General features: G+C 40.9%; 2 protein-coding genes across 6 annotated transcripts in view; one reads left to right on the top strand and one right to left on the bottom strand.

Moving 5' to 3' along the window:
• Nucleotides 1-1728: 1728 nt before the first annotated feature.
• On the bottom strand, nt 1729-21556 carry FASTKD2 (FAST kinase domains 2). 2 transcript variants are annotated; one of them, XM_046019350.1, is made up of 12 exons: nt 21425-21556; nt 19410-20230; nt 15955-16058; nt 15189-15297; nt 14564-14687; nt 14152-14291; nt 12397-12569; nt 8473-8666; nt 7316-7522; nt 6839-6920; nt 5267-5381; nt 1729-3211 (listed from the first exon to the last, which is right to left on the bottom strand). In XM_046019350.1, exons 2-12 carry the CDS (start codon nt 20130-20132, stop codon nt 3092-3094), a joined length of 2091 nt encoding a protein of 696 aa, XP_045875306.1. In that variant the 5' UTR covers nt 20133-20230; nt 21425-21556; the 3' UTR covers nt 1729-3091. The 2 variants fall into 2 exon arrangements, with proteins under 2 accessions (XP_045875306.1, XP_045875307.1); XM_046019351.1 differs by having other exon boundaries at nt 8503-8666.
• MDH1B (malate dehydrogenase 1B) overlaps nt 21549-27488 on the top strand; it is a 27535-nt gene continuing 21595 nt past the window's right edge. For 3 of the 4 annotated variants that reach the window (XM_046019353.1, XM_046019354.1, XM_046019352.1), the window contains exons 1-2: nt 21549-21804; nt 26573-26685. In XM_046019353.1, the coding sequence (XP_045875309.1) occupies nt 21783-21804; nt 26573-26685 (135 nt within the window). In that variant the 5' untranslated portion in view covers nt 21549-21782. The remainder of the gene's footprint in view (nt 21805-26572; nt 26686-27488) is intronic. The other variant, XM_046019356.1, reaches the window with a different exon arrangement.

Genomic DNA, 27488 nt, shown 5'->3' with positions numbered 1-27488 from the left:
AGTCAGGAAATGACAGATGCTGGTGAGGATGTGGAGAAAACGGAACCCTCCTACACTGTTGGTGGGAATGCAAGCTTGTGCAACCACTCTGGAAAACAGCGTGGAGGTTCCTCAAAATGTTGAAAATAGAACTACCCTACTGGGTATTTACCCTAAAGATACAAACGTAGTGATCCGAAGGGGCACATGCACCGAATGTTTATAACAGCAATGTCTACAATAGCCAAACTATGGAAAGAACCTAGATGTCCATCAACAGATGAATGGATAAAGAAGTGGTATATATACACAATGGAATACTATGCAGCCATCAAAAGAAATGAAATCTTGCCATTTGCGACAACGTGGATGGAACTAGAGGGTATCATGCTTAGTGAAATAAGTCAATCGAAGAAAGACAACTGTCATATGATCTCCCTGATATGAGGACATGGAGATGCAACATGGGGGGTTAGGGGGATAGGAGAAGAATAAATGAAACAAGATGGGATTGGGAGGGAGACAAACCATAAGTGACTCTTAATCTCACAAAACAAACAGGGTTGCTGGGGGGAGGGGGGGTTGGGAGAGGGGGAGGAGGGTTATGGACATTGGGGAGGGTATGTGTTATGGTGAGTGCTGTGAAGTGTGTAAACCTGGCAATTCACAGACCTGTACCCCTGGGGATAAAAATACAGTATATGTTTATAAAAAAAATAAGAAATAAATAAAAAATTTAAAAAAAAGAAGCTGTATATATAAACACATCAACTTCCATCTTTCACATTCACTCTTTTGTTCAGTTGATACAGTAAAATAGGTGAGTTTCATCATTTCTACAGCATGGAGATAGTGATATTAAGATACAAAATATGTTGTGACTTGATCAAGAGTTGTCAGAATTTGGATTTATAAACTCCCATTTTATTGATCCTCTCTCACTGTATGAGAAATAGGTCTGTGAAATCAAACTGGGGCTGTGTGGTTGGGTTTTTTGTTTTGTTTTATTTAAGTCAATTGAATGAATACCAGAAAAGGAAAATATATGAATATTCTCCTGGAGGAATAAATTTCTCTATTCTGATAAGACATATATTATTAAGCTGTTTCCCTTTGCTGTACCTGGAGTCTCACAAGACTTTTTTACACTACAAACCAATAAAGAATACGGAGCCTAGTAATACTAGTATAAAAGAGGAATGCATTTTTTATCTGCCATGCCAATTGATACAAATGCAAAGAAACTACTTCCCCAAAAGCTAGTTACAAGTCTTCCTGAAACTGTCCAATCTTTTGACCATGAGACATAATTAGCCACTAGAAGCAGCAGATACATGATATTCAAAGAATGAACCTTCATTTCTTAAATAAAATATTTTCAATTCTCATTCAGAAGCTTCTAAGGATTAAATCATTTGACCAAAGACACAAAACTCAGTGCTGTCCAATATGGAACCAGAATCCATTTCCTGAGACCCAAGCCAAAGGGCAGTAGAGGATGGAATGATGTGGGCCCTGACATTTTCTAAATGCAGGCTGGATAAGCGCATAAAATCTCTAACAGTTGAATAGTCCTGTGCTGGAGATTTTTTATGACCGACCCAGGGTTCAAGTCTCTCTTAATCCTGTTTCAGCTCGGGTTCACGCTCCAGCCCTGCCCTATTATCTGCACAGTCATGGCAAATAATTTATCCTATTAGAGACAGGGAAATGTGGGCCCCCCCAAGAGGATCCTACTAGCAGCTACACCTCAGTGAGTTAACTAAGATAATGAAAAGAGAGCACAGGTGAGTACTTTGCTAGGTCTGGCGGAGAGCAAGGTGTCCAGGAATTGCAGGTCTGTGTATGTGGGATATCTTAGTTCAACTGGGCTGATGTTAACAGAAGCCCATCAACGTGGTGGCTTATCAACAGTAATTTATTTCTCACAGTTCTGGACGCTGGGAAGTCCAAGATCAAGGCTCTGGCAGACTCAGTGTCTGGTGGGGGCCCTCTTCCTGGCTCACAGATGGTCATCTCACTGCGTCCTCACATGGGAGAAGCAACAAGGGAGCTCCCTGGGTTCTCTTTTATAAGAGGAGTAATACATTTTATGAGGGCTCCACCTTCGTGGACTAATTACCTCCCAATGCTCTACCTCAAATACCATCACGTGGGGCTTAGGTTTCAACATATGAATTCAGAGGCGGGGACATACACATCCAGTCTCTTGCAAGGAGGTAAAATCATACCAACTTAATATGGCACTCAGGATTCATAAGTGAAACTCACTGTGTCTGCAGTGAGTCAAACACTAGGTAGACAGCTAAACCGCAGTTCTGAACAAATATTTCAATAAAAGAATTAACAAACATAATTGAAAAACAGTCCTCAGGTCTGACTCACAACATAACTCAGCTATTTATTAATCTAAAAGACTTCATGAAATGGTAGGAGGAGGAAAGGGGAAAGAAGGGAAAGGAATGATCTCAGCAATGGCAAAAGTGATAGCAATCCGAAGCCTAATAAATTTGGACTCCTTGACATCTCTGCACGGTCTCTTCTGTGCATCTCCCAGAGTGGCCCACGAACCACTTCCATCTCAAATGCCTGTTGCAAATGCAGACGCCTGACCCCCGCCCATTCTGCGCACGCTACTTCATTTCTTCTTACACACGCTGTAGTTCGAGCACTTGGCTAAACTGTCATGTGGTCAACACTGAAAAATGTGGTCAATGCCCGAGTCCCAGAACAGCTTATAGCAAAAGTGCAGATGTACAGACTTTGAACACAAGACCTGCCCAAGCCACCTCAGCCGTAGCCCATCACAACCAAGGAACCAGAGTTTAATGCATAAAAGCTACAGAGCAGAAGTAAAACCTACAGCCCACGAATCTGTCAAATATCTGGGACCTAGAGAACAGGTATGGTTGGAAAAGTGAGCTGTCTGGAGTCACCTTCGAAAATGCCAAGAACATTTCTTCCACTCTTAAAACTGATTTTAACGGTGAGCTGAAGCGTCACATTTGCTATGTTGAGCAGTCAGGTGAATTCTATTGACAACTCAATTGTAGTCTTTATTAAAATTATTTTACAAACTTATGTCTGCTAATACGAAAAGGCTGCTTTGACTTTAACACGTGCTTTGCAGATTTATATCAGCAGTAAGAAAGGCTTCAGTTGAGTAGAGTTTGGTCTTCAAAAATGTGATTACATCCTTCTTCTCCAGCCTTTCCACCTCCCAATTATGGACCTTACCAAAGAAAGGGGAAAATCATCAGTTTGCAAGAAGACAATGACATGTAAAATAAAAACTAGTTTTGAGATCCAAGCATATCAAAGTAACATCAAGCCAACTTTAAAAAAAAAACAAACAAGTTATCACTACATCTGTATCTTCAGGGTAAATACCCAGTAGAGCAATTGCTGGGTCGTAGGGTAGCTCTATTTTCAACTTTTTGAGGAATCTTCATGCTCTTTTCCGGAGTGGCTGCACCAGCCTACATTCCCACCAACAGTGTAGGAGGGTTCCCCTTTCTCCTCATCCTTGCCAACACCTGTCCTTTCCTGACTGGTTAATTTCAGCCATTCTGAGGTGGTATCTCACTGTGGTTTTGATTTGTATTTCCCTGATGCCAAGTGATGTGGAGCACTTTTTCATGTGTCTGTTGGCCATTTGGATGTTTTCTTTGCAGAAATGTCTGTTCATATCCTCTGTCCATTTCTTGACTGGATTATTTGTTCTTTGGGTATTAAATTTGGTAAGTTCTTTATAGATTTTGGTTACAAGCCCTTTATCTGGTATGTTACGTGCACCTGCATGTTTACAACAGCAATGTCCACAATAGCCATTATGGAAAGAGCCTAGATGTCCATCAACAGATGAATGGATAAAGAAGATGTGGCATATATATACAATGGACTACTATGTAGCCATCAAAGAAAAACCCCAAATCTTGCCATTTACAATGATGTGGATGGAACGAGAGGATATTATGCTAAGCAAAATAAGTTAACCAGAAAAAGACAATTATCATATGACCTCACTGATATGAGGAATTTGGGAAACAAGACAGAGGATCATAGGGGAAGGGAGGGAAAAATGAAACAAGATGAAACCAGAGAGGGAGACAAACCATAAGAGACTCTTAATCTCAGGAAACAAACTGAGGGTTGCTGGAGGGGAGTGGAAGGGATGGGGTGGTGGGGGGATGGGGTGGTGAAGGGATGGGTGGCTGGGTGATGGACATTGGGGAGGGTATGTGCTATGGTGAGCGCTGTGAATTGTGTAAGACTGATGAATCATAGACCTGAACCCCTGAAACAAATAATACTTTATATGTTAATTTAAAAAAACAAGTGTTATCTTATAAATTACTCATATTTTAAAGGTTTAGTAAGACTATGTGCCAGGGTTGAAGAAAGCTCTACCAGTGAAAATTCTAAAAACTTTAAAGGCCCTCTAATGGGTGCAAAACTCTTTTCTTGGGATAATCTTCCTGAGAATCCATATAATATCCATTATATGGATATGGGGGGAAAAGTCTTAAATAGTAGCCCATTGAGAGAAACGTGCCATCTTAACCTCAATAATCCTTACATAATCCACGTTTGGATACAGAAGCACCATAATAAAGATGACAATTTCACACTTCACTTATGTGCAGGACCAAGTGAGTGGCATTTAGACAGACATAGATGTAGATATTGACAGAGATAGAGAAATATACATGCAGATAGATAGGTAGATAGATTCATTCATAAGGTTCTTTCTCGATACAGAGACATCTGGAAAGGCTGGCCTAGCAAAGCTGCAGAGCTCAGAATCAAAATGAGGTGTGAGAAGGAGAAAGAACTCTCTAGTTCTTTAGTTCTACTTCTCTAGAATGCCCATCTAGTTTTTCCCAGTGACAAACATCTGACAACAGCCTCACACCAGCCCATGATAACACAAAGCTTTAATTCACATCTTTACTTCCCTTGTTCAAGAAACTCTGGAAATTGAGTATCATGTCATGGGTCCCAAGTTAAATAAGAAAACAAATTATTTACATTTTCCTCTTAACAAAAAGGAATAAAGTTTACCAAATGTAGCACTTATAAGACTCCTAGTAAATGATAGTTATCCACTGAGTAGGAACCACATCATGCACAGAAATGTTCTTTTCCAAAGAAAAAATAACTAAGGTACTTATTCCAACATTGCCGACAATTCCTCTAGAGTCCTCGTAACCAAGCTCAACCCCAAAATCCCCAGCAGAACGGACATCAATAACTGAAAAGTATTTCGTTTGCATTTTTTTCTTACCAAGATTACGTGAAAACCCATTATTTTCAAATGTCGCAATTTCATAGCAAGGAATCCTCTGGGATGGGCTAAATCCAAACAGTAAGTAGATCTAGGAACACACAGTACAGCTACTCTGAAAATGAAAATGCACAAAAGGAGACCCATTACTAATGAGATTATATCTACAATCGTGCTGCATTCCTCTTCTTTGGAGATTTCAAAGTCGAGCTCTCTGCTGACCACAGTTGTCACCGTTCCCTCCTACCCAACTGTCCTCCACCTCCTTGTTACTTGGCCTCTGCAAATACTCCAGTAAACGAAGGCTACAGAAACCAAAAGCTCAGGGGGTATAGCTCAGTGGTAGAGCATTTAACTGCAGAAACCAAAAGCTTATAATAATGCTTTACATGATTATCTCTCAACCATCTTTAAGGATGGCTATATTCTTGATGAGTGAAATATCCAAATAAGAAAGCATTTTATGGCCTTTCTGTGTAGCGTTAACCTCTGTTCTAAATATAATTATTTATGCTACTAGAAGTATTGATGTAAATAAACCAAATGGCAAATGCTCTCGTACATACTGTCTCCCAGAGAGAGAAGCATTTAAAAACCAGAAAGGAGAGAGCAAATACAAAGAAAAAAACACCAAGAGAAAGGCCAGACTGTTAAAATGATAAAATCTGTATGTGTAATGAAACGTGGAAGGTGTAATTTGTTTTTTTCATTGTTCTTGGCCTTTTGGAAAGATTAAGTTGGTTGGAGGGAAAACAAGACCTTTGTATCCTTACTGTCTTCTGTTATACTTTGGCTGTTATCTGAGATAGCATAAAAGAAATGTTATTTTTTAAAGGAATGCTCATATTTCCTTACTTCTCCTCAGTACTTTAGGCTGGGAGCTACTATATTATTAGGCCCAAACAGTACAGTACCTGAAAACGAAAAATAATCTTTCACAGAGGTCTGAGAGAAAGCCTTTCTTTCGGGGGAAATGGGTAACATGTATAGGGAGGGTCACAGTGAAAAAGATGGCTGAGGAACAAGCCAGATGGACTGAGAAAAGGCGTAAAGGTTACAGAGTTGGAAGAGAACGGAAAGGCATGAGCAGACAGAGTGTGAAGCCCTACAGGTTTCCGCTCTCTGCCTCTCTCTACTGTAGTTATGTGCACATCCTATGCAGCAACGAGGACAGAAGTTCCTTGGGGTCACAATCCATGTCTGACTCGTCTTTGTGTGCCCCGCAGGGCCTAGTCGGGCCTTTCCACAAAGACTGACTGAACACGCGGTGTGTGCAACAGCACCTGAAGCATCTGCACGGATAGTTTCAACCATGTTAACCTTGTTTTACTGTAGTACTCGGCTTTAAAACCTAATCTGTAAAAACTGCCTATTTCATTACATGGCTCAACTCCAGTCCACTGTCTTTAAGGAACGTCTGCATTTACACCTACGCTGTAGATTAATGGAGGTAAGTCTCTTGGTATATCACAAGCTCTGCAGAAACAGGCCTTAGTATTGTTACTGCTATTTAATATGAAATCTTTGAGAATTAAACTCAGAAAGCTCAGCAAATGAATGAATGTCAGCAACCTTTGAATATCTGCAGCAGAAGTTACCGCGTCGGAAAATGGAAGCACTTGACTCCTGTTAATATCCATTCTGACTTCAAAATCTGAAAGAAAACAATTAATTTTTCCAATATTGCTCAAAGTGATATTCAGTTTCAAAATGTATACTAACACTACCAATAAGGATAATGGCATCAGACACAACATATGATGAGCTTACGATGGGCCAGACCCCGGTCTGGAGTTTACACGCATCATCTCATTTATTCATCACGGGAACCGTAGGAGGTTCCACTATGTTCACTGCCATCTTAAGGACAAGGGGAAGGAGGCGAGCACCTCGCGAACAGCACTAGAACGTACAGAGCAAGACTCCCAACCTGGCAGTCTAGCTCCGGAGCCAACGCTCCACTAACCTGCCAAGGAAAACTCTTCATCTTTGCCCGAAATAAAGGAAAAGAAGTAAAATATAAACGAGGAAAATCACAGAGCCCCATACCGATATGATAATTGTGTGGCAACTGTATGTCTTTTGAGAAGTATCCTTCTCCCAGAAGGCTACTTAGTGCATCTGCCACCTTCACATTTGGATATGATGTCGTGGATGGCCGTGGTGGCAGGTCAAAGTCTATGGCCTTGTGACAAGGAATATCCAGTTTTAGGCAAGCAGCCAAAATACGAAGCTTGTGAGCATTGCTCTCGTCACCTAAAAAAGGAGGAAGAAAAATACACAGTTAAGAAGAAATATTAACGTCAAGCTTAAGACATTGTATTAATGTACCTATATTGCTAATGATCTGTTTCTTATCAGGAGGAATCTCTGTGTCGCCCTCGTTCCCACAGAGCCTACATCGGTGCCTGGTATTTGATAATGTTTTAAAGTAGAGAAGATCTTTCTAGGTGACTTAGTGTAAACTCTTCACTGAATGATGATAAATGCCCAGGAAGGTTCAAATGCCTTATGATTAACCAGAGGCCAAGCTGGGACTCAAATCCATGTTTCCTGGGTTTAGGGCTGTTCCCCCCACTGTCACTGCCTAAAGAAAATCAGCCCGTGCTATTCCTGCTTCACAGTTTGACTTTGGAATTTCCTAACATTGTTTTTAAAAGAATTTAAACTTCTCTCTTCTCAGACACATTACTGAAGTTTGTACATCCAGCCAGATAGTGCTTTTCTTTGTAAAGACCCAAAGTCAACAATTAATTTCGTTCCAAGAGTAAGTTAAGTTCACTGCTTTGGAAGCTATCTGACTGCTTGATCTAAAAGCCTGTGTCCTCATTACAGGCCAGGAGTGACAAAGTGATGAGGGCTGCAGGAGCTCACTGAACTCAGCTCCAAAGGCGGTATGTAAGGGTTAGGAAATACAAACACCTCCGATCGAGGCATAAAGAACACGATGAACATGCAGCCTTTGCACAAGTGCAGACGGTATAAATGAAAGGAACAACGGGGATGTGTTCTGATCCCTGCTTCTACACGTAAGAGTCTGTCATTAAATAAAGGAGGCTGCATATGTTTGCTGGCTTGAAGCACGGACCTCTGACTTCACCATTTTGGGTCCTTTCCTCGGGAGCATCTGCATGTTTTAACTAACTCCGCTCTAACAATGGCCCCATTCAGAATCACAAGGTAGCTAGCTGGTGGGACTGCCTTACTTCGGCCACGACCGTGTGCTGACATCATACCTGGTATCAGCAGCTCCTTGATGACATCCTTTTGGAGGAGTGGATTGATAAGGGCCGTGGGGAAATGGTTCATCAAGCAAAACGAACACACAGCACTCAACAGATTTTCAGAAGAGATGTTGTGAAGATAACCAGTCAGAGAATTAGCCATAACTTCTTGGAACCTTCAAGGGAACAAAGAAAAGTCAGTTTTCAAACATAAACAGAAAACACGGTTGTGGTAGGGAAAGCGGGGTGTCAGAGAACCAATGGCTTTAAGGAGTCCAAAGAAAGGAAGTGAGAAAATCGGACTGGCAGGATTCGCATGTCTTTCAGGTCAGGTGCCTATCTCAGAATAATATAGATTCTCAATAAATCTTAGTTGGCTACTGCTACACGTCTTGTACAGAGTAAATACTTCATAGGCTGTGACTCATTTAATTACTATTAACACTTTATGGGGTAGGTATTCTTCTTCTTCTCATAATAAAGATGAGTAAACGGGTCCAGAGAGGTTGAAGAACTTGTCCAAGAACAAACAGCAGGAAGTAGCGGAGACAGCACTGGAATGCAAGTCGTCAGGCTCCAGAGCCTTTTAATCGTTCTCCTGAATTGTTACCATGAGTACGTCTGTAAGGTCTGGAATGCTCCCAGTTTTACCTGCAATTAAAATTTTCTAGCTATCAATATTCCGAGTTTAAAGAACTTCCAGCCTAATCCTACCACGCAGAACTAATGTTCTACAGTATGACAAAGCAGTTAAGCATGGATGAAGAAAGCGAAGATCAAGTTAGGTGGGGTCTCTTGCTCAGGGTGACATGACAACAAATGGCATAGACAGGTTCTGAACCCAGGTTAGGCTTAGGACATAAGCTATCTAACGTTCTGTAAGGAAAAAAATGAACGACATGCGAAGAACGGTGATGGCACATAGGAAAGGAAGTAGATAGAGCAGCTTTGCGGATAAGGAGAATTTCAGGAAGTGGAAAATGCAGTGAGCCCTTAGCACAACGAGGCTGTACAGGAAATGGCCTCAGATCAGCTGGGAGGTTCCATGGGCAGCAGCAGATGGCTGAGGGACGGAGTGGGAGGCCGTGACAGGCTAGGGCAGGACTGTGGGAGTTACTATGGTGTGGCAAGAAGGGAACAGGTCCTAGAGACAGCAGTGAGGCAAGAAAGGGTGGGCGGCAGATGACCGCATTTGGAGACTGGGGTGGGTAATCACCTCTCGGATCTTCTCATCCCACTTCTGTACCTCCTGCTTTAGTTAACATCCAACTTTACATCCTTCCCTGCACATGCTCTGCTATTTCTTTCCTCCCTAACTTGAATATGGTGTCGCTTCTGCTCAGAATCTTCTTTCCTGCTTACCTTTCTATGGTTGCCTCCTATGGGACCACCTCCTCCAGGCAGCACTGCTTGGAGGTAGCCCCACATCAGCAGGCTAGCGTCCTGGCGCAGGCTTCCTCTACTGTCATATATTCTGCATAAAATCTATCACTCCAATTTTCATGCTGTTTTTAACTGCCAAAATCTGTGTCTATCTCACCCATTGCCCAGAATCCTGGCAAAAAGGACTATGTCATGGGAAGCCTGGCTGGCTCGGTTGGTGGGGCATGTGACTCATGATCTCGGGGTTGTGAGGTCAAGGTCCATGCTGGGTGTAGAGATTACTTAAATATCTTTAAAAAAAAAAGGATTGTGTCTTACTCATCTTTGTCCTGAGTACCCAAGTACTTGATATAGGTTTTCTGGCTAAATAAACAAATTTAGAATGAGAAAGACACAAAGAAGAGAATGTTTGTAGAAAAAGATGAATCAAGAATAAGGACGTACAACAAGTTGTATCCACTAAATATGTATAGCTTTTTACATGTTAACCATGAGATGAATAAGTAAAAGTGGTTTTAAAAATCATTTCATACAGTTTTTAGTAAATAACTGATGGAGGAAGAAGAGCGGGAAGGGAGAGGGAAGGAGGAGCAGGAAAAGAGAAAGAAGAAGAAGAAGATCTATGGTGACCACAAGTAAGCCACAGACGTTCTGGAGTTCAGGAGCACACTGAGGCCCAGAGATGCAAATCTGGGATCATCTACAGGGTGGTAAGTACAGATTAGGAAGAAAAAAAAGGACTGAAGTGACAGTTGAAAAGCTAAATGTTTTCTTTCTTGGGTTTCAAACCCAGGAACACACTCTGGATTTAATACACACTCTCTCCCAGAAGCCACCCCATAAATAAAATTATTAATGTACCACATGTGAACATACAATGTGCTAAGCCAAATTTTCCACCACTCTCTGCTAATCAACTTCTCAAATGCTCTGAGTTAGCCTGCTTCTAAAAATCCGCCACTGCAGCCGAAGACACCATCATCCTCTCTCTCTCTCCCCTCAAGTGTTCCCTTGGTACATCCATTTACTGCCTTCCTCTGGAAGTCCAAGGCTTGCCTCCTTAAGCAGTCTGGAAGAACAGGGAACATGATGCAACCATGTGGACCAAGCTGTCTCTTGGGATGGCCACAGTGAGTTGAAAAACTCCTTAACCACCCAGTGTTTGTTCTCCTAATACCATGGAATCCACGTGGCTGTTCCTGGAGTTCTACTTACCACTCAGCTTGACACTGTCAAGAAAGTGCTAAAGGTTCACGGGAGCCAGTTGCAGAAGAAAACCAATCGAGGGGAACAGAAGACGACGGAATTTGGGGGATACTTGGAAACCTTCATTAGATGCCTATTCTGTGCCAGGTCCTATACTAAGTACAGAATAACAAAAACCTGGGTCTGACTCTGGAGAAGTTTCCAGCTGAGAAGCAGACACAGGCTTTCTGACAAATAATCACAGCTGTGTCAAGGTTCAACCAGAGATTCATATAAGATGTGACAAGCACAGGGGCTCTGGCGGCAACAAGCAGGGAAGGCACAGGAAATGCGGCACGAACCAAGTTCTTCAGTACAGTGTAGGCTACGGTGGGCAGTTGGAGGCCAGCACTTCTCTGGGTACGTACTCCAAAGGGAGGGTGTGGAACCTAAACTCAATCGGATCTCGCCTTTTAGAAATCCGAATCCTGACGGAAATCCTGACAGAAAACCGCTGAAGTCAAGTCGCTCACCTGATGGCGGAGATGGTCTGTGACTCTTGCCACTGAGACCCTCGGAACTGGTCTAGTTTATTCCTGCCATCCTGTGACTACCCTGCAACTCTTTCACACAGATTCACCCACTTAATCCTCTTAAAGACTCAATGTGATTAGGAGTAACTCGTATGTCTTCTCCCCATTTTAACAGATGAAGAAACCGAAGCACAGATCAGTGGCTTGCCAAAAGTTAAGTAGCTTATGAACGGCAGAGCTGAAGTTCAAACCCGAGTAATACATCTCCAATGTCTGCGCTTCTACAAAAATGGCATCTTACATACATTTTCTTTCATTTTTAGTGGACTCAAACTGATCCGGAGAGGTAGAAAAGATGTTCTGGGTGGAAAGCAGAAGTATGAAAGAGCCCAGCATGTCTGAGGAACTGCTGTGTTTGGTAGTAGAAATGCAAGGTTGTGGTTAAAAATGAAAATTATAGAAAGCAGTAATTTGGGACCAAATGAATAGTCACAGTCAAAACTGAACTATGAACTCAGGGACTGAGGGAATAAGCTAGGAGGGTTTCAAATGAAGACTCCTACGCTGAATTAACAAATAAAACCATAAAGTACAAAGAAACAAGCAAGACAAAGAAACAAACAAACAAAACAAAAAAAAACACAACAAAAATAACTTCACAAATAAAAGACTTGTTTCTTGATATAGATGGCAGACACTGATATGTTCACTTGTAACAATGTACTAAGTTTATGATAATATGTAACCTTTCCTTGAAGTATGTTATGTGGCAATAAAAAAAAATTTTAAAAGAACAAGTACATACTCTGAAGTCTGGCATTTGTAGAAGTGATTGAGAGAAGAATACACATGAAGAATACAGATAATGCTTTTCATGTTTAGAGAGGCAGGATCAGCTATCACTTTCTTCATGAACGCGTCCATCAGATCAGCATGTCGAAAGCCAAGGTTTTCAAATAAAATGAGGAGAAAGATCACCTTTAAAAAAGAATGAATTGAGGGAAAACTTTTTAATAATTATAGAATGCTACCAGTAATTTTTTTTGGAGCTCAAAAAATTAAAACAGCAATAGAACCGTCTGGATGAAGAGAATATTCCCTAAAAAGAAAAATTCTCTTTTCCTCACAAAATCTATTCTAGCAATTCCTGAATTAGGTATTAAGTTAATAAGCAACCTCTTTTTGTAAATGAGAACCAGAGCATACAATGGTTTCCATAATTCCATCTCACTTAAAAATAAATCCTTTCTTACATGCTTTTCATACATCAGATCTAAAAACTACTTTAATATACAATAGAATATTACTTAGCCATCAGAAAGGATGAATACCCAGCTTTTGTATCAACATGGGTGGGACTGGAGGAGATTATGCTGAATGAAATACATCAAGCAGAGAAAATCAATTACCATATGACTTCACTTATTTGTGGAACATAAGAAATAGCATGGAGGACATTAGGAGAAAGAAGGGGAAAATGAAGGGAGGGAAATCCAGGGGGGAGATGAACCATGACAGACTGTGGACTACAAGAAACAAACTGAGGGTTTTAGCGGAGAGGGGAGGGGGATGGGTTAGCCCAGTGATGGGTATTAAGGAGGGGATGGATTGCCTGGAGCACTGGGTGTTAAACACAAACAATGAACCTTGGAACACTACATCAAAAACTAATGATGTACTGTATGGTGACTAATATATCATAATAAAAAATACCTTAAATATACCTTTTCTAAGGTTTTTCAAAATGACCAACTCAATTTTGAACTATTCCCTCTTCCAAACCTAGACAGTTTCTACATTCAAAACATGTAAGAGGTAACTCAAAAATTTCTATATTCAATATTGAGTTGTACAAATGAGAACAGAGATTAACATACTGTGATTAAATTAAAATTTCCAGTTCACTTCTCATTTCCCTCTTGGAGATTCTCACTATTAGTATTTCTCTTTCCAAAACCAATTTCCATGGCAAACTCAATATGCACCTTACCCTCCTAAGTAAAGTGAACCTAGGGACTGAACACAATTACCACTGTTTCAGTACAAAAAGAAGCTTTTACCAGCTGCTTCATTAGATGTTCCTATTACTAATATAGCCCCCAAATTTAAAGGTCCTTACTCTGGAAGAAACAAAGCAACTTTCCATAAACAGAAGATAGACATGGCCACTAAGTAATGACACTTTGCACTTCAAAACTCTAAGCCTGTCACATCATCTGTTTTTACTATTCTAAGTCTAAAAAAGAAAAATAGAAAGACAGAAATAATCCTAAGTATCCAAGTTATCATGCTATCTTTTAAAAAACAAACAGAAGAACAAACTTTGGACTATAACATAGTTTCTCTTTCGGATAGATGGTTAAAAGATTAAATAGTATATTAACAGGAAACTTCTAGACAAAAATGATACGGAGCTATTCTTTCAAAAGTCATTTCAACATCGGAATATTCTGCTCTCTTAACTGCTATAAAGCTGATACAGAAATACCCAGAATGTTAAATGAATTCATCTGCTTCTTGAAAGTTTCTGAGGTTTATTCTAAACTGTCAGCAAACTTACTTGCTTTAACTTCCAGATGTCAACAGTCGCAGCCACATAATCTGCTATTCCCTTAAAAAGATCTAAATTATGGTACCGCAGGTCTCTGCAAGACTGCAATATGCTGATGAGTACTTTAAAAGGACACCCATGGATATTACCTTTAAAAATGAGTTAAATAGACAAACAAAAATTACCAGATAGCTTTGAATGTAAAATCCAAGACACTCTACACTCAAAATGTTTGTTTCTTTAGAAAAATATAGAGCTGTATTTTGTAAAAGACAAACACAACAAAAACTATAGGCAAAATTAAATTTAGATCTAATCCTATCATCAGTTATTGTCTGTATAACAGTAAAGTTTTTACAACAAATACAGTCCAGAACAGTAGATCAGATGCTAAAAATCATGAAAGAAAAATTCCCCTTACCTATCACCACCTTACTGCATTCATCCAGAAGAACAACAGAGCGGTGATTCATGGCAGCTAATGCCTCAAACATGTGCTGGCTATTCAAATCAGAAAATCTGTCTAATTCTCTCAAGGCTTTCATCTAAAGAAAAACAAACTTCAATTTATAATTTCTGGCAAAGTAAATTCAACTTTTATTTTTAAGTAAAAAGGATAAGGTTTGAGCAAAGTGACTCAAATAAATATAGAGGTCAAATATATACATTTATATATACAGGGGCACCTGGGAGGCTCAGTGAGTTAAGCATCCAACTCTTGGTTTCAGCTCAGGTCATGATCTCATGGGTGGTGAGAGTGAGCCTGGTGTTGGGGCCCCAAACTCAATGAGGAGTCGGCTTGAAGACTGTCTCCATCTGCCCCTCCTCTCTCTCCCGCATGTATTTTCTCTCTATCTCTCAAATACATACATAAATCTTTAAAAATACATATATATTCATATATACAAATAAATACCAATCTACTTCTATTACTTCACTCTAGCAAAACTGAACCTAAAAGCACGACATAAGAACTAAGAGCAGATAATAAGAAAATTTTTTTTTTCAAATCTTACCCACTTTAAGAAAATTAACAATGTGTTTACCTCCAGTTTCCTTTTAAGAGCAATTGGTGCATCTTTTCCAACACATCTTATCAGAGCCTGTAATGTAAAGACACGTTCTATTTTCCAGACTCGCTGATCAGCTAGTATCCTGTAATTAAACACAATAAATACCACAATCCTAAATTCTGAAAGCCAGAAGAATTATTTTAGAAGTCATATGGTCGAGCTCCTACTTCTAGGCGAGGAAGATGAACCCTACAGAAATAATCTACCTGCCCACGGGAATGTAAGTAGTTAAAGATTGAAGACCAACCTAGCACTATTTCCTCTCACCTTATTCTACTATCATGAACAAACAAACCACATCAGGAGATTATAGTAAGATATCCCAATGCATAGGCAAAGACAAAGGAAATTAAGTCTTATTCTCACTGACCTATGACATAGATCAGTTGCATCAATTTTATAAATTATAAAACTCAAGCTCTTTTTTTGGGCCAGGTCCTTATCATGTAATCCCACAAAGTACCCAAGTAACTGTTACGAGCTGAACACATGTCCGTGTGCTCCCAGCCCACATCAGTTATAAGATCAATTTAGAATTCAACGTCACCCATACTTTTTTTACGGTGGACCCTAAAAGGAGCATTATTTCTAGTGATCCAGAATCAGGATTTTAAGTTTAATAAGGTATTAAAGTCTCTCCCAACCCAAATAAGGCAAGTCAACTTTCATTGTGGTTTTTGATTTGAGATACACACGGAGCAGAGAATGCCACATGAAGAAAGCACAGGAGAGCGCTTACCGCAATCCTGCTCGAAGAACGTCCACATTCTTACACGGCTCCATTGCCTCTAAAATAGCTGACAAGACTGAAAGACATTTCTCGTCACACTCATTGATACGTTCCTATTGAAAAAATTACAAAAACACAGCAGATAAGCCTACTGCAGACTACCTCACCTAAGCAAAAGCACTGAACTGAAGCTTTCAATTAAATGATTTAAGTATCAAAGCAATAATTCATAGTCAGCCCACAATAAACATCTTTGAGAAAAAAATGTCATATGTAGTGAATTTTCCAAATAACCAATAAACACTTTTACCTATCAACACATTTTTTACATTTACCATTACCACTGAAAACCCACTTGATATTGATTGCATTCCTCTGCTTCTGAAATAACCTTTATCAAACACAGTTTTTACTTCTTAGGACTCAAGCTCAGCATGAAGACAAGGGGCAATCTGTTCATCCCTAAAGAACCTTAGACAGCTGGCCACGTATAACTTCTCTCTATGCTTTCCTGACATCAAACTGTAACTTCAGTTGTGAATCTTCTCATCCACACCTGCTATCATATTTTACCACCACTATCTGGGTATCAAGGGGAGCCCCAGGCTCTGATTTCTTTCAGATCTCTTGGGTTAAGGCACTTATTATCTAGATTCTAGAAATGGCAGACGGCATAATTCAGAAAGTTAATAGTAATGACACAGCTTACTTAGTGCTCTACAATTTAATCACAACCAATTCATACACCTCACAAGAGTAGTTGTCATCACAGGTGGGAAACTTGGGCTGAAAGAGGTATGCTTTCTTGCTAAAATGGCATGACTAACAAGGCACGAAGTCTCAGGTCAAAATCAGGTACTAAGTAGAAATGGATACGGCTGAAAGAAAAAGAAAGGAGGGTTTCCATAGCAATTCACAACATCCCATCAATATCTGCTGTGAAAGAAAAGACCGTTTAGCTAAAAGGCAAATTCACTAATGACCTACTTACCTTTCATTTTTAGCAAAAACATCTTCACAACAGTCTAACAGGTCAATGAGACACAACCATACATATATATATTCTGACTCCAAATATCCACTCATACCGGACCAATGCAGATGCTATGCTGATTTGGATACCTGTCCAAAATCTAGTAAAACCATTACCAACCAGGTAGTGACTTATTATAATCCTTTTTAAATAACTACATAGGGAATACAGTCTACCAAATAAACATGGATATATTGTGTGGTTTAAACACACACACACACACACACACACACAAATTCATTCTTTTTTTTTTTAAGATTTTATTTATTTATTTGACAGACAGAGATCACAAGTAAGCAGAGAAGCAGGCAGAGAGAAGAGGAAGGAGGCTTCCTGCTGAGCAGAGAGCCCGACGCGGGGCTTGATCCCAAGACCCTGGGATCATGACCTGAGCCGAAGGCAGAGGCTTTAACCCACTGAGCCACCCAGGTGCCCCTAAAAATTCATTCTTAATGAAGGACATACAGGAATCACAGTAACATAAAAAGTTAAAAACTCATATCCTTAATAATTTCATAATAGGACTATAGGGGCGCCTGGGTGGCTCAGTGGGTTAAAGCCTCTGCCTTCGGCTCAGGTCATGATCTTAGGGTCCTGGAACTGAGCCCCATATCAGGCTCTCTGTTCACCGGGGAGCCTGCTTCCCACCCCTCTCTCTCTGTCTGCTTCTCTGCCTACTTGCGATCTCTGTCTGTAAATAAATAAATAAAATCTTAGGGGGGAAAAAAGGATAGGACTATATATAAGATCATCCTCAAGAAATTTAAAAATTATTTAATTCTGATCACTGAGTCTAGAAGTCTGAGATGTCCACCCTTAAAAGGTAAATTATTACTTCAATGGACTATCATTTCTTCATCACATCTGGTGCTTCAGTGAGATCAAAGAGGACACTGGCTCCCTTGTTTGAAACTAAAAGTGGTTCTTCTAACCAATTTCACCCTTCCTCCAGTCCATTTTTACTCATACAGTGATCTAAAATATTTTAGATCATACAGTGATGTAAAATATAAAGTTGAACATGTAAACACTTTGCTTGAAATACTTCAATGGATCCCCAATGCCCATATGATAATTCTAAACTCCTTACGAGGGCATAAAAGGCTCTTTATGATTTAATCCCCCTCCGCCCATCTCCAGCCTCAGATCTTGCTCCTACAACCGTAACTGCCCCTCCCCAGTCACAATTACACAATTTCTTCCCTACTCCCTCAAACACATGACCTCAGCAGTCTATACTTCAGCACCACTGAACTACTTTCAGCTCCCCAAACCTGCTAAACTTTTCTTCTGGATGGAGAGGCAATCCTCTTCTTCAAATACTATCCCCTTCACTATCCATCTTTCACTCACAAAGTGCTGCTCATTCCTTGGACTCAACTTGGATATCATCTCCTACTGAGCTTAAATCCTTGTTTTACCATGAACTAGGGGTTTAATTCACCCAGCAAATTAAGACCTACAAATATGATAGTAACAGAAAGATAAACTTGGGCAGGTTATTCAACATAAGCCTAAATTTCCTACTCATTAGTAAGATGAAAGCAACTGTTTTACAAGGTACACTGAGGATTACATGAGGCAATTCTGTTTTCAAACTATATACATATATCTCTGCCTCAAACACTAATCCTGTATCCTCCTCCTGTCTCCTCTTCTCATCATAAAGGCCTTCTCCTAAATTAGAAGTCTGTTATACACTCCTACAAGACAGTATTTTTCTTTCACTGCGCTGGAATCTCTCCTGTGGCCATTATTTTGTCCATTTAATTATATTCCCTCGAGCTCAGCTCAGTTCCTATAATGTAGCAAGTGTCTTACTACATGACATTGGTTAGTTTTGCAATTGCCTACAAAATATGTCTTCTCCTTTACGTTCTAAGAACAAGAATCATGTCTCCTAATCTCTCTAGTAACAAGTGTAGTAAATGGATACATAATTGACACCAAATAAATGTTCACCGTATGAATAAATGAATTCACTAGCTGTTTGACTTCAGCCAAGTCATTTAACATCAATAAATCTGTTTCCTCATCTGCAAAACTGAGGTAAACATTGACCTGGCAGGGCTATTGAGAGGATCAAATAAGTAAAAAGTGTAGGTACTCAATAAATATTAGTTCTCCCCTCTTCTCTCTTTCCTTCAACTAACCAACCTTTTCTTGTATATTTGATATCTCTCATTTTAGTTTATTACTATTAGTCACCTCTGGCAAAGAAAAATGGTGCAAGCTTTCATAAATTTCCATAGCAAAAGGAAGGAAATACCTGGTTAACTTATGGTCTCTAAATCATATATATGCAGAAATAAATATAAACTACCTATTCCACTAATAATTTCTTCCAAGGAGGATACATCTCTATCTCCCCTCATTCTTTTAAGATGTGCCAGCCGTGTAAAATGATATTTACATTTCCTTTTGATTTTACCTGGACCACCCTCAGCAAAGTCTGTACCAGCAGAGTGTTCTGAGGAATTCCAAGCTTCACCATAGCATGAAGACTGAACAGCAAGTGGTCATAGTGCATGATCTTTGATTCTCTCATCATCTGTTCACACAGCTGATTAAATGCAGGGTGGTTAAACATCAGTTGCTTTTCAACACGCTTCTGGTCATCAGACATCCGTTTAGCAATTATCCACATTGCTGAAAAATAGTTACTACTGGGAAATGTAGGTCGTTCTGAAAATTTATCTAACACATCACTCAGAGAACTGCACTCCTCAGACAGTTTTTTATTGCTGACAGGGGCTGGTTTTGTTTCCCTGGTGAGCACATCTTCACTGGAGGCCTTATGATGAAATGCTGCCTTCTTCAATGCATCATCAGAGTCAAGAGAGTGTTTTGAATCAAATGACAGTCTTCTAGGACAAAGCGGTCTGTCGACTGTAAGGACTATTTCAGTGCCTATCCCCTTCGTTTGAAAATTATCTCCTGATTTAAAAATTAAGGCATCCTGAAATAGATGTCTAACAGATGACTGCACTCCATTACCAAAGTCACTTAAAAGAAGGTTTCTTGGGTCCCAGTTTGAATAAACAACTTTTGGTCTGGAAAATCCCAAAGGATATAGCCTTATCGTTCTGCTTGTAGGAACTAAAGTACTGAATTGTCTGAGGTTCCATAAAATGGCACCTGCTCTGTTATTCATTGTGCTATCCACTCAAACACTTTGAAATCACTTTAAAGTAGTTTCTGATACAATACCACTTCAAGAAGGAGTGAAAGAGAAGAAATGCCGTTGTTTTCCTGTAGGGAAAGGAGTTATAAAAGGAATAAAAATTAAAGCAAAGCTTTTACTTAATGAAATGAAATGAACTTAATAGACACCAAAGTGGGAACCTATGGAGACTTTAAAGATTAAAATGGTAAAACTACTATGGGGCACCAGGGTGGCTCAGTCGCCTAAGTGTTGCCTTTGGCTCAGGTCATGATTCCAGGGTCCTGGATACAGCCCCGCACAGGGCTCCCTGCTCAGCAGAGAGCCTGCTTCTCTCTCTCCCTCTGCCTGCTGCTCTGCTTACTTGTGCTGTCTCTCTCTGTCAAATAAATAAATAAAATCTTAAAACAAACAAACAAAAAACAGTAAAACTACTTTACCAATATGGGCTTCCTCCACTTCTCCCACAGTGTGTAAACTGTCTTAGAGAAGGTTACCTTGGAAGCAGTCATTGTATAAATGAGTTTTAAAAATAAATAAAGTGAAATTTCTGGTGAAAAGTGTTCCCACAAAGTTTCTTAAGAAAGGGATTTTATATATGATCTCTTTGATATGAGGAATTTGAGAGGGGGGTTAGGTTGTGGAGGGTAGGGAAAGAAAAAATGAAACAAGGTGAGATGGGGAGGGAGAAACACCATAACAGACTCTTAATTTCCTGAAACAAACTGAGGGTTGCTGGAGGGTGACGGGGTAGGGAGAGGGTGGCTGGGTTACGGACACTGGGGAGGGTATGTGCTATGGTGAGTGCTGTGAAATGTGTAAGCCTGGTGATTCACAGACCTGTACCCCTGGGCAAATAACACATTACGTGTTGGTAAAAATAATTTGAAAAAAAGGGGGGGAGGGTTATGTTACCATTGCTTTGGAGATGCCTTCAATGAAAAAGTTTTAACATTGACGGATCCTTTTCAACATGAAGATTTAGCAACGGCAAACCCGGACTTTAAGAATAGGGACTGGGACAAGAAGAACCGCTGAGGAAAGGAAGCAACAAACCAAAGTGATGCTTGCACGCGGCCTGTGATTGGGAGGGTGACACGATCGGCCAGTATCGCCAGATCTCATGAAGTGTTAGGAGATAATATTTCCCAAGCTGGGCCACCCAGTATTAAGCCACCTCCCTAAAGTTAAGGCCCAAGCAACTCCTGAGACCCTTCTCCAAAGGCAGGAAGTCTACGGTGTAGCACAGCAAAGTGCTCCGCCTATTCTCTTTGCCCACTCACCTGAGGTCAGAACCCCGTGGTCTATATAGACGCAGCCATGACAGCTTTCCAGCGAGAGGGGCGTATCGCGAGATTTTACGGATCCTTCATAGGCCAAAAAGCTTACGTTCGCGGTAGTCGGAGAGGTTTGCTCAGTGAAAAGAAAGTTTACCGAAGAGAATGATTCCTGTCGTTCGGGGTTCGGGGGTGGGGAAAAGCATGAAGCTTTCAAAGACAATGTATGATCGCGTGCCCCAACACCTAGCCTCTCTGGCAGGGTCCCAGACCCTCCGCTCAACTTCAGAGTGCGCCTACGCCACGCCGTGGTTGCCAGGAAACCGCCGAGCCGCGGCCGCTGCGGGTGGGTCGAGGATATAAAATGGCCAAATTCGTGCTTGCGGGTGAGTGGTCCCCACGTCCGCCCTTGGATCGCTCAGAGCATCGACAGCTACTCACCGCCTGTGGTCTCTGGGCAGTGATCTTCTTTTTTTTTCAAGGATTTTATTTATTTAATTGACAGAGAGAGATCACAAGTAGGCAGAGAGGCAGCCAGAAAGGAAGGGAAGCAGGTCCTGATCCCAGGACCCTGAGATCATGACCTGAGCCGAAGGTAGAGGCTTTTACCCACTGAGCCACCCAGGCGCCCCTGGGCAGTGATCTTCTTAACTGCCTTTTGTTTTGCAATTCCAAGCTCTATATGGACCACCCCAGGCTACTTATGCATTTATTTAAAGATGTTTATTGGGCAGGGTCCTGTGCAAAGCACTCCCTGATACTGGGGACACAGTGGGGGAAAAGATATACCCGGGCCCTCGACGAACTTTCAGGCTTACGGAGTACAGAAGCATGTAAACAAGTAATTTTGATTCACTTTAATTAATGAAATGAGGCAGATGTGCACAGGGCTCTGGGAGGTGTTCCAGGAGCTGATTTTTGAAGGGCTGGGATGGGGAGACCATTCCAGAGAAAGGCACAGAGGCTATAAGTCTCATAGCCTAATGGAGGAACTAGGTATGGAGGAAGTGACTGGATCTAGGGCCAGAATGGGAGAAGCAGCCAGATCCTTGGACTTAAAGTGCACACAACAAAGGTGTTTCAACTGAAAGCAATGACGAGTCTTAAAAATTCTTTAAGCAAGAGAATATACTTTACTGGGTTTGCATTTTAGGAAACCCATCTTTGTCAGCAAATGGAGGAAAAGGATGGAAAATATCACTGGCATTTCCGAAATGCCACTAAAGGGTCTTAGTAAAAACAACAGGCTATTTTACCTGCCTCTGTCCCTTCTCAGCAAGTTTCCTGAAAGAGTAGACTGCTTTCATACTTCAGGTCCTCCTTCTACTGAATCTGGCTTCTACTTCTGCCTCCTGTCAGAAATGGCCTTCACCAGAGTCACCAGTGACTTTTACAGAAGCTGTCTGGTCCTTACTGGAACTTTCTGATGCATTAACACAATTGACATCTCCCTTCTGCCTAGAAGTCTATTTCCTTTGCATCTTTATTCATTCAGAAGAACATTTTTGAGCCCTGACTGACTATATGTTGGGAAGGTAGCAATACAGACACATACAAAGAATGTTGTCTGTGGGCCAGTGGCAGAGGTTTCTATAGGAACAATAGCAGGGGCCTTTAGTCAGGCAAAACCTTCCCAGAGGGAGTGGTTTTTTAAGAAGAGATCTTTAAGCAGAGTTACCTACTGGAAAGGAGGTAGGGAAGAAGAGAGTGATTAATGGATAGGTGGCAGGGACTGGGGTTGGAGTGAGGAAAGCTAGAAAATGGAAATAGATTCAGTAGGATTATAGCAAAGGATACAAGAAAGAGAGTATTATGGGCTGAAGCCAGAATTAGATATAGATTCTTATGAGCCATGTTCAGTGTTCCGAAGTGTACTTGATCCAAAGTACATAGAAGACTTTTTGGAAGGAGAGGACATAATCAAATTTGCATTTTATTTGAATGGTGTTCTCTACGGAAAGAGAAAGATTGGACACCAAGACCCCAGTTAGTTGCGATAGTCCAGAAAGGAGATAGTGGTGGCTGGCCTAGGATGGTAGGCAATGAAAATGGAAGGAATTGAGTGGACTGGAGGGATATTAGGGAGGCAGAATTCATAGAACTAAATGTCTGATTGGGTGGAGGAAGGCAAGGGAAAAGAAAGAATTAAAATTATTTCCAACCAGTGGTTTGGGAAAATGGGCTGATGAGTCATTTAAAAAAAAAAGTGGAAAAGTAGGCTTAATACTCTGGATATTCCTAATTCTCTTAAATAACTGAACATAAAGAACATAAGAGAAGGAACAACTTTAATGGGGGAGTTGTGGCAAAATCTATCCTAGGTATGCTGAGGACCTATGAGACTTTCAGAGGGAGATGGAAAAATACAGGAAGGTATAAACATCTAAATAAGGCGATAGCTCAAAACTGGATGTGCAGATTGCTACTTGAACCCAGGAAATGGAGATCAGCCAGGAAGAATGCAGAGTATGCAGATGCTTTGAGGAATGCCAACCTTTTAGTGGATCGATAAAGGAATAAGAACCTACAAAGTATAGTGAGAATGACCAGAAAAGTAGGATGAAAACCTGAAGAATGAACCCAACATAGTGGGTGTTTCAGAAGGGTGGAAGAAGGCAAATGCCAACAAGAAAATGTCTACAAGAAAGGAATCGAAATGTAGCCATTGGATGTAGTGACATGGAGGTCCTCGATAAGCCTCTAGAGAACTGTGGTGAAAGCCAGGTTGCAGGGGGATAGGAAGTAAATGGAAATTGAGAACTGGTGATGGCGAGTGTAGAGAAATCTCTCAAGAAGTGTTAATAGAAGAAGACAGGTGGAACACAAGAGCTAGAGAGGGACACACACTTTATGTTTCTTAAGACAGGAGAAATATAAATGTAACTTGACTGTATTAAATAGGATGGAAAAGGACCATTAAGAATAGGGACAAGACCCGCATCGGGCTTTCTGCTCAGCGGCAAGCCTGCTTCCTTCTCTCTCTCTCTGCCTGCCTCTCTGTCTACTTGTGATCTCTCTCTCTGTCAAATAAATTAAAAAAAAAAAAAAAAAAAGAATAGGGACAAGATGGGGGTACCTGAATGGCTCAGTGGGTTAAGCTTCTGCCTTCGGCTCAGGTCATGATCTCAGGTACTGGGATCGAGCCCTGCATGGGGCTCACTGCTCAGCAGAGACCCTGCTTCCTCCTCTCTCTCTGCCTGCCTCTCTGCCTACTTGTGATCTCTAGCTCTCTGTCAAACAAACAAATAAATAAATCTTTAAAAAAAAAAAAAGAAGAAGAAGGATAAGATGGTAAAAGATATGTTAACCAATTAAGCAGAGTTGGGGGCAGTTCTGAGGGAGGAAGAGGGTGGTGTTTAGTGCCTCCGTGGTGAGGTTAGAGCTGAACAGGAAGTAGAAGCTGTCTTCCGTGAATAGGAGAAAGAAGGAAAGGATGAGTCCAGATGCAGACAGTCTTGAAGGTGTGATAGCAGGAGGTTAGGGGATTCCCCAAATGATGACATTTTGTATGACTTCGTTTTGTTTTTAGATCACTCTTTTTTTTAAGATTTTTATTTTTTATTATGTTAGAGAGATAAAGAGAGCACAGGCGAGGAGAGCAGTGGGCAGGGGAGAAGCAGACTCCCCACTTAGCAAGGAGCCCAATGCGGGACTTGATCCCAGAACCCTGGCGACCTTAGGTGACCATGACCTAAGCCGAAGGCAGACACTTAAACTACTGAGCCACCCAGGCATCCCTGACTTGGTTTCGGTTTTATAAAGCAGAAAGGAAGTTTATCTCTTCTGACAGTGTGGGAAAATGGAGAGAAGGAATAGGTTTGCAAGAAGTGGGCCACGTTTGCAATGGAAATTGTGGAGAACAGAAGAGAGTGCTGATAAGGAAAACAGCAGGATCTCCAGGCAGAGTTGAAGGCCAGTTGAGGCTGTTGACCATGAATTCATAATGGCACCTCTCTGCTTGCTTCTACCATGTTTCTCCAGGGGTGCTTAGAAACAGAAAGGGAGGTAACTGTGTTCATCCAGGGTGAGGGGCTTTTACCAAGCTGTTTTGCCAGAAACATAGTGGGACAAGATAATTTAAAACATGAGCCAGAGTGTGGTTTGAATTCATGAACCAGGGATTTGAACTAAACAGGGAGGCCAACAGACAGGGAGTGGTTGAGAGGGCTGATGAGTTAGAAGTCGCTATGGAGTGGAAGAACTCATGACTGGGAGTAACTGGGGAAGACTGTTGCAGAGGGTTCTGTCCCTCCTACTCGCATCAGATACCCAGTCCATCTACCCTGGCGGCTTTATCTTCCTGCGTGTTGATGGCTGCAAAATACATCTCTTAGGCCCTTACATGGGGCCTGCACTTCAGACTTGTAGGTACATAAGTCTATATATATATATAGGTATATATAGGTACATAGGATATAAGTCTATAAGTACCTATAGGTACTTATAAGTCTATAAGTACCTATAGGTACTTATAAGTCTATAAGTACCTATAGGTACTTATAAGTCTATAAGTACCTATAGGTACTTATAAGTCTATAAGTACCTATAGGTACTTATAGACTTATATCCACTTAGAGAGACTGCACATACCTCCAGCTGCACTTGTCTGTAATTAAACGTCTTACCTGTGGCTTCTGTCCAGTACGTGCAGGATCATCTACCCAAGCCAGAAATTAGGAGTTATCCCAGACTTTTTTCTCTCCCTCAGCTTCTCGTCCCTGCCCCCACAGTACTACTCCCCACAAAACATATCAAATCTACATGTGATTTTACCACCACTCCTCACTTCACCCTTTGCCTTTTAGTGGCTACTAATGAGTAGGTCATTATTAGTAGATCATGCTTAGTTAGTAGCATGGCAGCCCCTTAGAGAATGTGAGGTCTAGCATACTACTGGAGGAGAATAAATATCCAATAGCCTTTTCTTCTTTCCACATTTTATTACTTAAGATTTTGACCTCCTATGAGATAATTTTATTTTTACTACTGATATAGAAATCAGAAGTTTATATGGTGGCAGTTTATACTATAATTTTATGTTATAAAATGTATCATAACTATATGATTAGGTCTATAATTATACAACAAATACTTATAACTACATGATGGTTTCTGGGTGATATAAGAAAATGTTGCAAATTTGAACTCTTTTAGGTAGAGCAGAGTGCCCATATTATGCTAAAGCAGAACTCCTAGCAGACTACTTACAAAAGAATCTTCCTGATTTTCGGGTACATAAAATTACACAGCATCCTCAGGTTTGGGAGGTAAGAAGCCTTCGTTGTTTGTTAAACTCACACACTCACAAAAATGTGTTTTGATTTAATGAAATATTAGCCAGTATATCAGACGGACCTCCAATAATGGATATTCTTGTTCTACTGATATTTTAACAATAAAAAAATTAATTCCTACTTAGCAGATTCAGAACATTATGTGTTTTTTTCCTCGCACCTCGTAAAACAAATGAGGCCCTAACCAATCAGTAGAATAAATTAAGCTGTTTTTTTCTCCCAAGACTCCAGGTAACCTATATTATCCTTTTTAACATTTCATTCTCCTTCATGAAGCACTTGCTTATTTGAAATACCCTTCTTTGGGACTGTGTTTCCCCACAAACAGACAGAGATTTGGGGGAAGGAGTTTCCTTTACTGGGGGGGGGGGGGGGAGTCGTTACCCTTGGGAACAATGCCCTGGGAAGGAATGGGGACAGCAGAGCTATACAGTGGGAGAGGTTGAACCACTGTGGTGCCATGGCAGAGGGCTCAGCTAGCCCTGACCTCTGAAGCTGGGGTGGCCCTTCAGATACACCTCAAATACAGACAAGGGAGCAGGGCTTTTGTACTGACACAACTAACAGTCCTTGGATGCAGGCAGCTTCTGGGCAGGGGACTTAACTCTAGGCCAGGGACCCTCTCTGAGGTCAGTTCCTGGAGAGAGACCCAGCACTGAGCCATCATGTGACCCAGGGAATGGGTGTCTCAGTCATAAAGGGGGAATCTGAATGACATATGACAGGATCTGCTACAGCTCACCAATCGTTGTGTCTTTTGGATCTACATGCTCCAT

Source organism: Meles meles, chromosome 9 (assembly GCF_922984935.1).
Source record: "Meles meles chromosome 9, mMelMel3.1 paternal haplotype, whole genome shotgun sequence".
Classification (NCBI taxonomy): Eukaryota; Metazoa; Chordata; class Mammalia; order Carnivora; family Mustelidae; genus Meles; species Meles meles.
The sequence above is the reverse complement of the archived record's forward strand: the minus strand, read 5'-3'. Positions and strand labels throughout refer to the sequence as shown.

Coding starts and splice junctions, on each gene's coding strand:
- FASTKD2 (XM_046019350.1), bottom strand. CDS start 20,132: ATGAATAACAGAGCAGGTGCCATTTTATGGAACCTCAGACAATTCAGT. Junction 14,292..14,563: donor ATGCAGTAAGGTGGTGATAG/GTAAGGGGAATT, acceptor TCATTTTTAAAG/GTAATATCCATGGGTGTCCT. Junction 6,921..7,315: donor GCCACACAATTATCATATCG/GTATGGGGCTCT, acceptor GTTTTCTTTCAG/ATTTTGAAGTCAGAATGGAT.